Here is a 16,108-nt window from a genome sequence, read left to right on the forward strand (position 1 = left end):
CTCTGGTGATTCCATCTGAGATACTATGGCTGAGCAAGGCGTGAAAGAGGAGTGATAGAAAGTAATAGAAAGTGCAAGTACAGTGCTGTACCACCTACCACTCCTGTGGCACTAAAGGTCTTTGCATTCGCATGTGACGTCGACAATGGTTCTGGATACTTGCCATAACGTGCGTTCTACCGCCTGAGAAGGAACAGTGAAGGGTAGGTGTCACTGTAGGAATCCACAGCTAAACGTGACGACTGTGAATGTGGAGCTCAGTGCAGGTAGCTGCTTTGTTCTCCGCTGGAGGTCCATTATTCTCTTTGTTCTTGCTGAGTGAAATCCAACGATGGCACGCAAATTTGCGCCTTGCACCATTTCGCAGCCCAGCGTTCCCAGGTTTAGGGCTTCACGACGCCCTGCGTAGAATCAAGCACCCACACGTACACACATGACTGTACACTGGCAACACTTCCGTGGACAATGACATAAGAGAACTAGACTACGTGTGCTGCTGGAATAAATATAATGAGACTTCGGGTGTAAGGACACTTCGCGTAGGACACGTTTCTGATGTCGCGCCGCGCCGAGTGTCTTTATAAGCAAAGTCGACTGTATATAATAGCTCCTTTTTTGACTGCATACCGTTGTCCGTTTTGTTCTCAGTTCAGTAGTAGTAGTAGTAGTAGTATTTATTATTTGACTAGGGGAGTCCCAACAGGCATGGCCTTGTTACAGGGAACCCTAGGTGAAACTTTGTGAGGTGAGCAAAAGTACCAGCAGATTGTGCCTGACGACAGTTTGGAGGAAGAGTGTTCCACCGACCTGCCGCCAGAAAAGAAACTGAGCGCAGTCCATACCCAATATGTACAGTAGGTAATACTAAGGCAGCTGTATCCTGGCCACGAGTACGAGCATTTGTGTGCGGGCCAACTGAACGCAGGAGAAACAGTGACTGAAGGAGGGGGCTAGTAATTGATGACAAGCAGCGATAGACCAAAACGTATAGTTTCAAATTAACTCGTTGCTCAAACGAAAACAGATGACACCGTTGTAAAACTAATGCAGTTGGGGTCATTCTATCTAAACCAAATGCCTTCTTCATCGCAATTTGGCTGACCGTTACAAGCCTGTTATATAGGGTAGTTTTCAAACAGTGCACATACGCATTACTTGCATATTCTAGAGTAGACTGTTTAATTGACAAGAAGAAAGTTCTCCGAGCTGTAGCTGATAAATTGCGACGGCCATGAGCAAAACAGGCTAGTTTAGCGAAGACCACTGAACACACCTTTTCTACTTGTGGGCGGAACGTTAGATGCTCATCGATTAGTATACCGAGGTATTTCACAGTAGAGACAGGGGAAATGACAATACCTTTACAGGTCAGGTACAGGGCTGGGCTCAGTGCAGGCAGGGCAGGACGCCGTATCAACATGAACTGTGTTTTAGTGGGGTTGAGCAGAAGGCCTTTCTCATCAAGGTATTGCTCTAGCAACCGCATACTATCCTGCAAGCGTAGCATAATTGTAGCCACATCAGAGCCGAATACGTAGAACGCAATATCATCAGCGTACAGCTGCACGACACTTTGGTGAAATAATTATATCGGGTACCCGGCGAATGTAGACGCAGAAAAGCAAAGGCCCAAGAACAGACCCCTGGGGGACCCCTCTTGTACAGGGTTTGGTGTCACCTTTCTCACCATTGACAGTAACCTGCTGGCTGCGGTTCGTGAGATAGTCTGAGAACCACTTGAGGACAGTGCCGCCTAAGCCAGTGGTGGTTAGCTCTCCCAGCAGACCTGTGTGCTGCACACGGTCAAACGCCTTGCTCATATCCGCAAAGACTACTCCGCATTGGTCACCGTTGTCAAGTGCTCTGTTCCATCTGTCTATGCAAAGTGTCAGGGCATCCTCACAGCTATGGTGTGAGCGGTACGCAAATTGTTCAGCTGGTATGGCTGACAGGTCTGGATTCTGGGTGAAATACGAAGTGACTTGCTTGTGGACAACCTTCTCTAGGATCTTGGCCGCGATAGGCAACAGTGAGATTGGCCTGTAGTTGGAGGCTGAGGTCTTATCACCAGATTTGTAAACAGGGCAGACATGGGCATGTTTGTAGGCAGCAGGAAAGATGCCAGAGCGAAGAGACTGGTTGACGATAACAGTTAACGGATACGAGACTGAATCTCTGCAGGATTTCAGGATGCAGGACGGAGTATCATCGGAGCCGGTGGCTTTGTTGGATACCAGATATTCAAGCAACTTGGAGATGGTATCGACGCTGACGGTATCAAACTCCAAAAGAGTAGTGCTATTGGGGTCTGCAACGGGTAGGGGCAGCTCGACTGGTCTGGCAGGGTCATGGACGATCTCGGCGAAGGTAGTTGTCAGATCGGCGAGTGTGGCTGCTGGGGCAGCCCTCACTGCTGTTCTACCAGACAAGCTATTGATAATGGCCCATTGGCCTCGTGGGTCATGGCGACGATTTTTGAACTCTCTGATGTAATACTGTGACTTCAGCTGCCTGTTGAGGAGAGTGCCTTCTCGCCGTATTGCACGATACCTCTGCAGAAGCTGTTGATCTGACGGGTGAGTGCGTACTTTTCTATGTAGGTGGATTCGTTGCTGGAGGAGCTGTTTCAACTGAGGTGTCACCCATGGCTGAGGCTTCGGTTTACTGAAAGCTGGTGAGACCACGGGGCAGATCGGTGAATGTTTGTCTAAAACTCGAGTAATACAGTGTGAAAGCTGGGTGACTTGTGCATTGACATCAGCTGACTTGGGGAGAGGCTCCAGAGTGCTGTCGATATCATCACAGAGTGTAGCGGGGTTAATTGCATGTGGGAGCGGTTTGCGCACGAATTTGAGGCGGGAGTTAGCTTGCTGCGTGGCTTTGTAGGAGAAGTTAGTCAGAACGAGATCATGGTCGCTCACGCCGTCTACAGATACTACAGTTGTCTTAACATGTGGTGCGGCAGCATAAACGAGTATTAGATCCAGACATGTCTTGGCAAGTCGCGTTGGTGAAGTCACGACATTGCGGAGGTGAAACTCCTCACACAGATTGGACAGGTGCTTGTAATGGTGGTTATTTGATGATTGCTGTAGCACATCAGTGTTAAAGTCCCCTAGTACAATAATCCTGCTAAATTTACGGCTGATGACGTCAAGATGCTGACTGCACAGGTTCCAGAAGTCGACAGTTGCACTCGGTGGACAATATACTGCACACAGCCAGCTCAATAGCCTTAGGTTTGGTACACAGGCGAAGACGAACAGAGACACACTCCACTCCTAGCTCAGTGATGGGAATTCTGATAGAGTGAATATCAGAATGGACATAAATGCATACCCCTCCACCATGTAGATCTCTATCCTTGCGATATAGTTTGTAGCCTGGGATATGGACACTAGAATCGGGTATGCTGCTGTTTAGGTGGGTTTCATTCACTGATAGCACGTGGATCTTATGGTGGTCCTTCCCAACTGCTTACAGGTCCCCGTCATGTTCAAACGTAAGCTTCCTATAATAATTGTATTTTCTTGACTGCATACAAGTGTTTTGTTTCTGTGCAGGCAGAGGTTTCCTATTTTCATATTTGATGGCTACACACAAGTTTCATGGCTTGCTCCCAGGTCAGTTCCCTTCACTGATCTTTCATGAGTGTCTACAGGTGCCTTGTCTTGTTCGCATGTAAGTATCCTATATTGCTCTTTCTTGACCTCATACAGGTTTTTGTCTTGTTCGCTGGTGAAGGTTCCTATAATTATGACTATTTCGAGACTGCATACAGATTACACGTCCCATTTGCAGCTAAGTAGTTCCTATATGGATTATGCATGACTGCATACAGATTACACGTCCCATGTGCAGGTACGTTCCTATATGGCTTATGCATGACTGCATATAGTTTTCCCGTCTCCGTACCAGTTAGTATTCCTGTATGCTCTTTCTTTTAACTGAATACAGGTATTTCGTCTGTTTCGCAGAGAAGGATCCTATATGTCTCCTTCCTGACTGCACTAGGCCATTGCGGATAATGCCGGCAGAAAAATTGGCAGAATTCGGTACTTTTTCTGGTGAGTTTCATGCATGTTTGGTATGTGGATAAAGAAATGGAGCAGAATTCGAGGAATTGCCCGCCATAAGATGTGTATGGTTCTGCCAATTTCACTGCCTTTCGAGCAGAATCTGCCACCTTTTCAAACATTATCCGCCAATGCCTAGACTGCACACAGGGTCTCGTCATGTTCAAAAGTAAACTTCTTATATCGTATAGTCTTGACTGCATATAAGTTTCGTTTCTAGCGTGCACGTAGAAGTACACCATTTCCCATTTCATGGCTCCAAACAGGTTTCTTGTCTTGCTTACAGGTGAGTTCCCTTCATTGACCGTTGAAGATTGTGTCCATGTGTCTTGCCTTGTTCGCATATAAGTTTACTATATTTCTCTTTCTTGAATTCATACAGGTAATTTTGTTTTGTTTCCAGGCCGCAGTTTCCGGATTGACTCTTTAGAGACTGGATTCAGATTTCACGTCTTATTCACAAGACTGCATAGAGGACGTGTATGTTCTTGTTCGGAGGTAAGTTTCCTATACTGAGTGCTGCTCTTTCTTGATTTCAGACAGGACTTTTAGTTTAAATTGCAGCTAGAAAGTTCCTGTTTGACTCTTTTGAGACTGGATACAGATTGTATGTCGTATGTACGTGGTGTCTTGTCTTGTTCGCAGGTAAGTTTCATTGCCTTTTCTTGACTTCATACAGTTTTTGTCGTTGTTTTACTTGCAGGTGGAAGTTTCCTGTTGGACTCTTTCGAGGCTGGATAAAGATTGTACGTATTTTTTGCAGGTAAGTTCCTATCGCTCCATGTGGACTGCTTCCTGGTTTCCGGTCTTGTTCTCAGCTAAGGTTTCTATTATATTCTTTCTTCTCGCTCCAAATATACTGGCACACACAGAGACATAGACAGCAATAGCGACACCACACAACGTGAAGGGTAGTTGGCCGCAGCCAGATGTGAACCGGATAACGAGTGAGGTATGGAAGCAAGGACTGAGAACAGAGTGTCTCAGATAGAATAGGCGTGCCAGTGGATAGCAGAAATAGGCCATGATGCAGAACCACTTGGGACCGTCAGATTAAATTTTCCGGACCTAGCCAGCCGGGAAAAAACCCTCGCGTCGACGGACGCAGTTGCGAGGGAAAAAACCGGGTGTATATCCCCAATGGCGATTAGGCATCATGTAGGCATGGCAAGCACCTCACGGCAGAAAGTGATAAAAAAGCAATGATAATATGCACAGAAATGAAGGATGGGAGGGCAGGGAAACTGGTGAGACTCAAAACTGACTGAAGAAGTCAGGAAAAGAAGCGACAATAAAGAACACACCAGATGCCATATTTGCAACTAAAAATATTTCGCGAGAAATACAACGTTACTCCATACAGGTGTTTCGCACGTTTCACAGTGAAAGTTCCTACATGTATATTACTCCTTTCTGACAGAATACAGGTTATTGTCATGTTCAAATGTAAACTTGCTTTCTTGTGTTTTCTTGACTGCATACAGGTTTTCTTGTTCTGTGTGCAGGTTAAAGTTTCCTATTTTCCTATTTCATGGCTCCATACCGGTTTCGTGTCTTGCTCAGAGGTAAATCCCTTCATTGATCTTTCATGATTGTATACAGGTGTCTTGTCTTCTTCGCAGATTGGTTTTTGGTATGGCTCTTTATTGACTTCGTACAGCGTTTTATGTTAGTTTTGGGGGTAGAAGTGTCTTATAATTATGACTCATTCGAGACTGAATAGAGATTACACGTCCTATTTGCATGTAAGTTCATATATGACTTACGCAGGACTGCATACAGTTATCACGCCTTGTTATCAATTAGGATTTCTTTATGCTCTTTCCTTACTGCATGCAGGTGCTTCGCCTGTTTCGGAGAGAAGGTTCCTTTCCTGACTGCACATAAAAGTAGAGTAGGTGCTACAGCTGATCATTTTATGCATTCATATGTACTTCAAAGTGCCCTCTATCGAAAGACCGATCATTTTTCGGCTTCCTCGTACAGCATTCACGTAGATGTCTCTCGATCCGGATCGACGCTCGATCTCGTGCTTTTCGCTCGTTTCCAATGTTGACTCGCGTATGTATTTTCGATAGGATGGAGGAGAGACCGATGCTGCAGTGCTTTTGTGGAAGGTGATGTCGTGCATTGAACGATCCTAGTCACAAGTCCAAGTCCTGACCCTCTGATATTTTTTACACCAGTTTTGCATGAATCAGGTGGACCATCCAGCTGGGAAAAGTGGTCCGGCCATGGCCGGACCGGTTCCGGCTAGGCCTTGACAGATTATGCTAGCATAATATTTCGCATAATTCCTACCAAAATCGAATAATCGCATAATTCGAGGCAAATTGCATACGAATCGCATAAAATTGGAATAATCCGCCTGTTCGAATCAAATTCCATACAGTTGTACATGTTCTACAAGTACAAGTACAAGTAGATGCACCAGGAAGTCGTAGGTTTACGACTCCCTTGAGAACATGTCCAGTCCACTACACAATCAGTGACGGTCGTAGCTAGGTCGGACGGTGCGTTTATTATTATTATTATTATTATTATTTTTGTTTTACATCGGAAGCTCAACAGTGCAGCTGCACAAATATGAAGAGGCCGATGGGACCAAAAAAATATATAAAAAAATAAATAAATAAACAATGTATAATATACATCAGTGTAAATGTTCATACATCAGTGTAAATGTTCAAATGTTTAGCAAAAAAAAGGGGATGAGTGGTGAACATAAAGAGAAAAGAAGAAAAACGTATGCTGAATGAACCTGGGCAATATATACATGTAGCTGGTGAGAGACTAAACGTTGCCAACGTTGTCAAACAAAATTGCACGATATCGTTCAAACCAAACTGGATCATTCAATAAGCGCTTCAAACCACGATCGAACTGAGAGGTAAACAAAGAGGATTTCAAGTCATTAGGTAGAGCATTAAAAAACAGAGCAGCACGAAGCACAAAGGATTTTTGACCGAGTGTTGTTCTGCATTTTAAATAAGGGATATCATGTGTGTCGCGATTACGCGTGCTCCGGGTAGATTGCGGGGCTGGGAATAACGATGTAAATACAGGCAAAGGGCGAAGAATATGATTAATGAAAATGAACTTCCCAGTTGACACCAGAAAATAGTAGTCCAGGGGCTTAACATCAAGGTTTTTCAGAAGACCAGAAATACTGTCCCGGCTCAAAGCCCCACAAGCCGCTCGGATAGCTCTATTGTACACGCTTACTAGACGATTGTGATCCTTCGCAGTAATGAGTGTGACGAAGGAACAGATGCAGTACAGAATGTCAGGAAGAACGACAGACAGGATGTACTGGCGGCGTGCAAGTTTGCTCAGTTGCCGGAAGGTGCGACGTAAGACACCCACCTTCTGGGATACTTTTCTAACAATTACACCGATATGCTTGGTCCATGACAGGCAGTTGTCAACTTGGATACCAAGGAGACGAGTTTCGGTCACAAAATTAAGTGGCTCACCTTGAAGGCTAATGACACTTGGGTGCGTCGTGGGGTTTCGGCCGGGGGAAATGATCATAACACCTGACTTTTTAACATTGATCATCATGTGGAGCTTTTGTAGCTCGTCACATAGTACATTCAAGCAGGGAATGACGGAGGCAATACACAGTTTGAGTGAGGGGGCACTTCGGTAGAGGGTCATATCATCTGCGAACATGGGAAGGGAACAGGTGAAGGAATCCGCTATGGTAGGGAGGTGGCTTATATAGACATTAAAGAGTACAGGACCCAGAACAGTACCTTGCGGGACTCCACGCGAAACTGGGAGGACTCTGGATGTAGCATGTGGCAGAGTGACTTTCTGCCGACGATCATACAGGTATGAGGCGAACCATGCTAGTGCTGTCCCTCCAATACCCTTGGCTTGCAGTGAAATGAGGAGGCACTGGTGGTTCACCCGATCGAATGCCTTACTTAGGTCTAAAAACACAATCATGGTAGTGTGTCCAGTATCCCGGCTCGCAGTCCACTGGCTTACAGCCTTGGTGACGAGTTGGGCAGTAGAGTGATGGCGGCGGAAGCCATACTGGTCTTTATGGTATGGGCACTTGTCGTCAAATAGCTGCTGGAGCTGTCTAAGAACGACTTTCTCCAGGGCTTTGGCAATGACACTACTAAGGGATATGGGTCGGTACTGGGACGGGTCTGATCTGTCACTGCGTTGGGACTTTAACACTGGGCAAATGTTCGCTTCTTTGAACGTGGACGGGAGTATACCAGAAGAAAAGGAGGCATTAAACAGGATTGCTAGAGATGGGGCAAGAATGTAAGCGGCAGACTTCACAAGACAGGGCAGTATATTGTCTGGACCCGGGGCTTTGCGGGGCTTCAGGTCTAGTAGAAGAAGTTCTACTTCCGCAATGGTGACAGATGCGAACGACTCCAAATCGGTGGAGGAGACCGGCCCGAGCGGTACGTTGTAGGAGGCATCGGGGTCGTGAACGATTGAATGGAAATATCTATTCAGCGTCTCTGCTTCGACTGAGGTTTTGGGTTTAGCGGGTTTACGTTTTGTTACGCCATTGATCGCCGACCAGAACTTCCGAGGAGATTGTTCATAGTCTTGACAGAGCTCCGAAAAATATTTGTTGCGGAGCTGGCGATACAGGTTGTTGGATCGGGTGCGCAGTTGCCTGAATTGGAGTGCAGTAACTGGATCTTGGAAAGCTGAGGCTTTTAATCGGCGGAAGGCACTTTTGCGTTGTCGTATCATGTGCAGTAGCTCCTCAGTCATGAAAGGGCATCTTACTTTAGAGGTAGGCCTCCCCGCTCTTCGTGAGACAATTGGCGCGAGTTCATCCAGTGCACAGTTGAACTTCTTCACCCACTCAGCGGCCATTTGGTGGGGGTTCGTGGATGAAAAAGAGTGTAGGGATACCGATTTCAGCAACTTGTGGAATTCCTGCATACAGAACGAACTATAGTCTCGACTGGGCTGCCTTGGCTTGTGGTCTGGCGTGTCAGGCTGCAGGGAAGAGATAGGCACGGAGGTTGTGATGATGCGATGGTCAGAGAATTCACAGTCAAAGACTGAGGCGGTTGTGGCGTCTTCCGAATTCGTGAGGATGCAGTCAATAGAGGTTTGGGTTTGCCGTGTAATGCGTGTAGGGGCGTTTACTAAGTTGGAGAGATTAAGGGGCAGGAGGATGGTGTGGTATAGGGCTTTATAGGTACTTGATTGCTTGTCCAGGAAGTTCACATTGAGGTCTCCCAACAAGTACAGCTCTTCGCAATCGGCGCAGTCTACAGCTGCAGCAAGACTGTCCCAGTAGTCAACGGACTGACCTGGCGGGCGATAGATGCAGCCGATCAATATCTCGGATCCTCTTTGTGGCGTACATCGTATGCAAAGAAGCTCTAGGGCATCATGTGAGTAACGTTCGTCCAGGGAAACTCTGAGGGTTTCTTTCACATAAAGGCACACACCGCCACCTTTCTTGCAGGGGTCGCATGCTGTGAGACACGAGCAGCTTGTCATGCATGGTCTATCTCTACGGTAAAGGATGGTTCCACGGATATGCACTTCCAGGTCAGAGACACTGTTATCTAGCCAGGTCTCGGATACGGCTAATATATCCAGTTGCTGTTCTATCATTATGCTTTCAACTTCACACAGTTTGTGGCGTAGACTGCGTATATTGATGTGGCCAATGTTAAGTGTACTACTGTGCTGGGTCAGGTGGTGGGTGTGTGGGTGAAACGGAGCGGCGTGTGGATTAAGCTTCTTGCTGATCCGATTGGTGTGTTGAGCATGCGGGTTCAAGGGGAGTGGGTCGGTGGTGTGAGCCATTATTATGCTTTAATGGGTTTGGTGGCCCAGGCCTCTGTACCAAATCGCCACTCTCTTACAGTACGGCCAACTTCGTCAGGCCAGAACGATTCTTCCGCGACCTTCTTGGCGTCCGTGACCAAGACTGTAATACGAGCAGAGGCTGTTCTAAAGTGCACGGAGGTGTACACGACGCTTTGTACTACAGATACACCTTGTGCCTTGCAGTGTTCAGCTATTGAATCCGCATCGCAGTCCGGGTCAACATTTCCAATGTAGTACACCGTCACACGGGGTTGTCCTACGAGTCCAGGTGCACTCTTGGGTGTTTTCGGTGCTGTGTACCGCGATGTCTCCTCCCTACGGTGGTTTGGCTTTTGCGGACGTTTGTCGTGGCCAGGTGCATGCGGCCTTGGTGGCTGCCTTGCGGAGTCTGCGTACGAATTTTCTACAATGTGCTGTGCAGCTGGGCCTTGTGTTTGTACCGGTGCACGTGGTGATGTGTGTGACAGGTCTGGGGTAGCGTCGGTACTCATACTAAAGTGCATGGGGAGAGTACTACTTGTAGTAGTTCCGAGATGAGTTGTATCACCAGGGTCAGCGTGGACGTGGGTCAAACGGGATTGGTGATCTTGTTCAGCATGCAGTTCACGTCGGAGCTTTTGCACGTCGTCCTTCAACGCCTGAATTTCCCTGTTGGAATCTCTCAGCTGTACATTCACATCTTTCATCGTCTTTAGCTCTGATTTCAATTCCCTTACTACCCCGGTAAGTTCGGAGAGTGCGGCGCAAAGGCTAGCTACATCAGGGTTAGCATGACTTACGGGAGCCGAGTCCTTGGATCCTCTCAGTAGGGCAATCAGCATTGGCCTGTTCGCCTTTCTGGGGAACTCCAGTCCCAGTCGCTGGATGAGCTCCTTGAGCTCGTCATCAGTAAGCACGGCGATGTCCGTATTGGGGTCGAGTTTCCCGGCCATTATAATTTATATCACTATTTACTGGTGTTCCAAGGGCCTAGTGCCCCGGGAAACCGAAAAAAGGAGTAAAGGTCAGGAGCTCGCAAATTTGCATCCACCCAAGTACGAGCAAAGTTTCTCCGCCGTTTACCCCGTTGAACTTTTGCTACTACAGTACAACGCCCTCTACAAAAAAATTCCCCTGTTATTTTGCACAGAACCATTAATATACATTAGCAGCATATGTGAGCATAATGCGGCATAATATTATAACTTTTAGCATAAAAATAACCGTTAGCATAGTTCTGCAATTTTTCAGCAATGCGAAAAGCATAATTTCACGAAAATATTAGCATAATCTGTCAAGAACTAACTACAATCCTTGACGGTCCTAGCTAGGTCGGAGGGTGCGTTGACCCCGTTGAACTTTTGCTACTACAGTACAACACTCTCTACAAAAAATTCCCCTGTTATTTTGCACAGAACCATTATACGTTAGCAGAATAATGCGGCATCATATGATAACTTTTAGCCGAAGAATAGCATAATTCTGCAATTTTTCAGCAATGCGAAAAGCATAATTACAAGAAAATATTAGCATAATCTGTCAAGGCCTAGTTCCGGCGGTGCTGACTGTTACACGCTCATTTTGAGTTGCGAGACTAGCAACTATTGTGTTTTTTTCTGAAAATATGGATGCGATTTCAGCAACTTTTTTTGGCATGGTTGCGAAGAGCATAAGTTGCGAAATATTTTGGCATCTTTGGGAAAGGGCTACACGTGACTGACTCACGACTGCGTGGTACATTGTACACTGTATGGTATTAGATATTTCATGCTGTCAAACCAACAACATAGTTATGTACTCTGTACTGGCTGTAGTAGGGCATACTTTTGGCGTAATAATTATTAATAATAACCGGCTCGCACATAGTGTCATCGTGTCATTACAATATTGCATACACTGGCGTGGTTTAGCTCTGAAATTTTTTATTTTTTTTATTTTATATACTATGTGCACATCCCTACAAAGTAATACTAGGGGTAATAAAAGAGACAAAGACAACAAAGGAGTAGTAGGTGCTACAAGAGCTGTGCTGGTCAGGCGCAGTGCACTCCTCCGACCATTTCGGTCTCGGAATCGACATGGACTGTGCGGGCCAAGGAATGATAGTACCTGTCGGGCTCAGTGCAGGGAGCGGTTTTGGTCTCCCCGGGATCCACTCACAGGTCAAGTACTACCTCATCTTTACTTTGTTTTGGCTTCTCCAGCAGTGTGCCATGTAGCTTCGTCTCACCGTGGACCGTTTGTGGACGTGATTAGTTGCGAGAACTGCCGACGCGAACACACACACACCACACACACACACACACGTTTTTGCATTTTTGGGGGGGGGGCGGGGGGGGGGGGGGAACCCCGCATTTTCTTGATCTTGGTCTGCCGCCATCTTGGAGTACTCAAAACCAGGGAAAGGATCCGAGGGCGCAAACTCTCCCGCACAACAGCTCTAGCTCTTGTTATGTCATCGGGCACCCTGTGGCTTAGAAAGCAGTGATAAAAGGTTTGTGCGTAACGACATTATTATTAATAAATATTATGAAATGAACCAAAGGCAATGTGCCTATCGAGGGGTTCATTTGATTGAAAGAACAGTAGATGTAGATGTATGTACAAAGACAAGTAGGGATTGATGAGGAGAGAAATGGGAAAAATCAACTGCAAGGTGGCGGAATTCCGTTGATTGCATAAGCATGGTCAGCTGTAAATTTCCTGAGGGCAGCTTTGAACTTATAGAGCGAGGCTTCCGATGTTAGACTGGGGGGTAAACAGTTCCATAGAATAGCAGTTCGGAACATGAAGAGAGACTTAGACAATGATTTAAATTTGGGAAGAATGATTATATTTGGTCGTCGCTCACTATACATAAGACGCAATGGGCATGATGCCAATGAGTACTTGTAGTTACTGAAGCTGAAGACTTTGGAAACATCCTCCAAAGTCTTCAGCTTCGTCGGATGGTGGCAGCCCTGTCATACTTGTTCAAGCTGCACTACATTCCAGGGCCTCCCCAGGTAAAGGCCATGCTGCCACCAACCAAGCCCCCTGCCGTAGCTAGCATGTGCACGCGGCAAAAACGTCAGACGCACCATGCCTTTCACCTGCAGTGGACACCCCTCGCACAGCCCCTGACTACCTCCTGCGATCCTTCCCCTTCTTCGCCATCACACCCTGGAACAACCTGCCTGCGGACCTCCTGCTTCACGAGCCTCATTCAAGACGCCTCCAAACCTTCAAGGTCAACGTATGTAAGGATCTAATCCGAAAGAGATGGCTGTGGTCCACACAGTACCTGTGATGATGATATTGAGACCCATTTAGTATTTACCTCTCTACTAGTACTTGCTTGTTATGATTATTGTTCTCTTTCTTCTTTTTCCCTTCTGGTTTAGTCATTACATGTATTTATATTATTTGGTGCAATACTAGCGCCCCTTTCTCGGCCCAAATTATTATTTTTGCTACCTGACCATGCAACCCCCCCCCCCTTTTTTCGATGCCAGGTTGCAACGCTAACGCCGAGACCCCTGGTCGGTCGAGTTGCTCCCTGTACATCGGCACGTCGTCCCTACATCCCCTGTGTCTTGTCTTGTGTTTGTCTCCACATGTCTCTTTGTAGGGCTGTGTTCCCAATAAATAATAAAATAATAAATAAAAATAAAATAAACTATGGCAACAAAGAGAGTGTCGTCATTGACCTCAGTCCCCCCGATACGTGCTGCAGCTGGGCTTATACTAGCTCGAAATGTATCCGTCGCGTCAGAACAACATTGCTGGCATTGAGAGGGGTTAGCTCTGCTCTCTGTATGTCTTTGACTTTTGTAGAAGACGCACAGCTAATTTTGTGTCTATATGTATGTAACAGTTTATTGTAGCGTACAGGCCACTTACTTTCAAGTTTCAACACCATTATTTACGAAAGGAAACAGTAGAACTTTGAGGCGATAGTAGAAGGATAAACTCGCCGCACGGGTTGTTCAGTTGGAGATTTTGAGTATTCCAAGATGGCGGCAGACAAGTGGCACCGGTACCGGTACATACCTATAATTATTATAGGTTCAATTTTTGTCTGATTCTCAATTTAGTTAGTAAAATACAGAGATAAGAAACAGAAACTGCATTTCTTCTGTCTGTGGATGCGTGCATATAGTGAAGGAGAGGCTGGACGTTCTTGGACACTGGAAGAAGGGCAACAGCATAGCTGTCGTGGGTAAGTTCTGTTTGTTATCTCTTTCACAGGAGAGTTCTAAATCCCCCCCCCCCCCCCCCAACTGGATGTTATAGTATGGCTTAGCAGAGCGCCGTTCCCACAGCGGATGCGGAAAACTCGGCTTTCAGTCGTCTCACGCGAACCGTGAAATTCTTTTAGCAGAGTGAGTACTATTATCGCAATACACACTTAGCGAGCTCCACAGGAAATACCTTAGATTTTTAGATAAGCCTTGATTGGTTGAAAACAATCATGTTGTTTGCTTGCCAGCATGTTACAAGGCGCAGGACGCACTGTATTCGAAAACAGTGCTTTTCACGACAACCTCTGCCAACCGTGGATGGTCGTAGTAAAGAACACTGTTTTCGAACACAGTTCGTCTTCCGCCTTGCAACATGCTATCAACCAAACAAATACCATAGATGTACCGGTGTGCTGAGGAAACTCGCTACATGTACTAGATAGTAGATAATGAAGTGCACTGCTAGCTTCAAAATGGCGCTCGAGCAGTAGCTCCGCCAACGTCTTCAAACGTTTGACAGCACTTGCTATCGCTTTGCTATCAGTTCTACTGGTCAGTACTACTAGTTAGTAGTTGGGAGACTTGTGGGCGTACATTGCAGTAATAATTATGTAGGGCGCCACACAAATGACTTATGTAGCGCGGAAGAACAACCAGCCTAGTATCAAGCTCATCAAGCTCAGTACATGACAGTGTGTGGGCGTACAGTGCAGTGATGGCAGACGCCGAAGAATGTAGCTTGTTAGAACGACCAGCCTAGCATCACGCTCAGTATCAATGCATACACTGTGACTCAACTGTGCATAGACTGTAATTTAACTTTTAAGGCATGGAAGTAACAGGTGGAACGGTATACTACGAGTACGATCGATCGTACTCGTAGTATACCGTTCCACCTGTTACTTCCATGCCTGTACGAGTAGACCTACGGCTACGAGGCCGAGGCTGCAACCACATTACTCATTAGGTACAAAATCACATACAAACGTCGTTATAGTAGAATTCGTCATGGCAACGCGCAAGATATTCAAAACTGTTACTTGCTTTGAAGGTTTTCAGCAACCAGCGCACCTCTGTACTGTGCCTGGAAAGCCATGTTTGTCGTTTTCGCGTTCCATCTCCAGTTCGCTGGTCGTCGTAGAACGTCAGTCTTCTGTTTGTTTTTGAACTCGATTTGCCACTCTCGGCCTTTGTGCTCCTCAGTGATCAAGTACAGGGCTTAGATTAGCTTCTTCTGAAACGCCTCCGAGTCGGAGTGATCTTTTTTTGCCATAGGTGTGCCGTTTGTGCATTTTACGCAGACCATGCAGTCTCGTTCTCAGGATGAGCAGTCCACAATGAACGTCTCACACTCTCTGGTTCGACTCAGCACGGAGTAGGTGACGAGGAGAATGTGCGCTCTTGTAAACAATTGCTCGAATTGCTGCATCATCATTTTCCGAGCATCGTTCTGAGCTGCAAGGATACCTGAAATCCATCGAAGTGCCCATAGAGCGGCAGTGCATTGTCTCCGGGAGAAAGGAGGCTAGGCATCACCATGTATACCGTATTTTTCCGGTTGTAAGTCGACCTTTTACACCACAGACCGAACACCACAGGGTGGAGGTGTGGCTGTGTGGGTGAAATCCCACCTAGCTTTCCAAGAACTGGAAGCTGTTCCAACCCTTGATCAAGAAGTCGTATGGCTTTCTATCCGCATAAGACCTGGCCGCAAAGTTGTCTTGTGTGCTGCCTACCGCCCAGGGTCTCTTCCTGGCAACGATATCAGTATAGCAGAATACTTGAACCAGACTATTGACGTTGCCCGGGTGGATGCACAGCACCTCATCATCGCTGGCACAATACTGCCTGGCTGGGCAGCAGTAGAACAACTCCAGCTGGGGAGAAACTGGAGGACCTCTGCGCACTACATCACCTCCAGCAGCATGTGGCGGAGCCGACTTGTGGAAATGCCCTCCTCGACCTCATCATGAGCGGCGCAAGTGCTCAGAAAGTCAG

The 16,108-nt window shown here is 46.6% G+C and overlaps 1 protein-coding gene across 1 annotated transcript; it reads right to left on the minus strand.

Moving 5' to 3' along the window:
- Positions 1 to 210: 210 nt before the first annotated feature.
- Positions 211 to 10,840, minus strand: LOC135828090 (uncharacterized). Its single transcript, XM_065340524.1, has 3 exons — positions 10,688 to 10,840; positions 1,688 to 3,089; positions 211 to 401 (listed from the first exon to the last, which is right to left on the minus strand). The coding sequence occupies exons 1-3, from the start codon at positions 10,838 to 10,840 to the stop codon at positions 211 to 213; spliced, it is 1,746 nt and encodes a 581-aa protein (XP_065196596.1).
- Between the last annotated feature and the right edge of the window lie 5,268 nt (positions 10,841 to 16,108).

The sequence above is a fragment of the Sycon ciliatum genome, chromosome 12, assembly GCF_964019385.1.
Source record: "Sycon ciliatum chromosome 12, ocSycCili1.1, whole genome shotgun sequence".
Lineage (NCBI taxonomy): Eukaryota > Metazoa > Porifera > Calcarea > Leucosolenida > Sycettidae > Sycon > Sycon ciliatum.

Coding starts and splice junctions, on each gene's coding strand:
- LOC135828090 (XM_065340524.1), bottom strand. CDS start 10,840: ATGGCCGGGAAACTCGACCCCAATACGGACATCGCCGTGCTTACTGAT. Junction 3,090..10,687: donor GATCCAAGGACTCGGCTCCC/GTAAGTCATGCT, acceptor GATGTGCTACAG/CAATCATCAAATAACCACCA. Junction 402..1,687: donor CCAGCAGGTTACTGTCAATG/GTGAGAAAGGTG, acceptor GATTCTACGCAG/GGCGTCGTGAAGCCCTAAAC.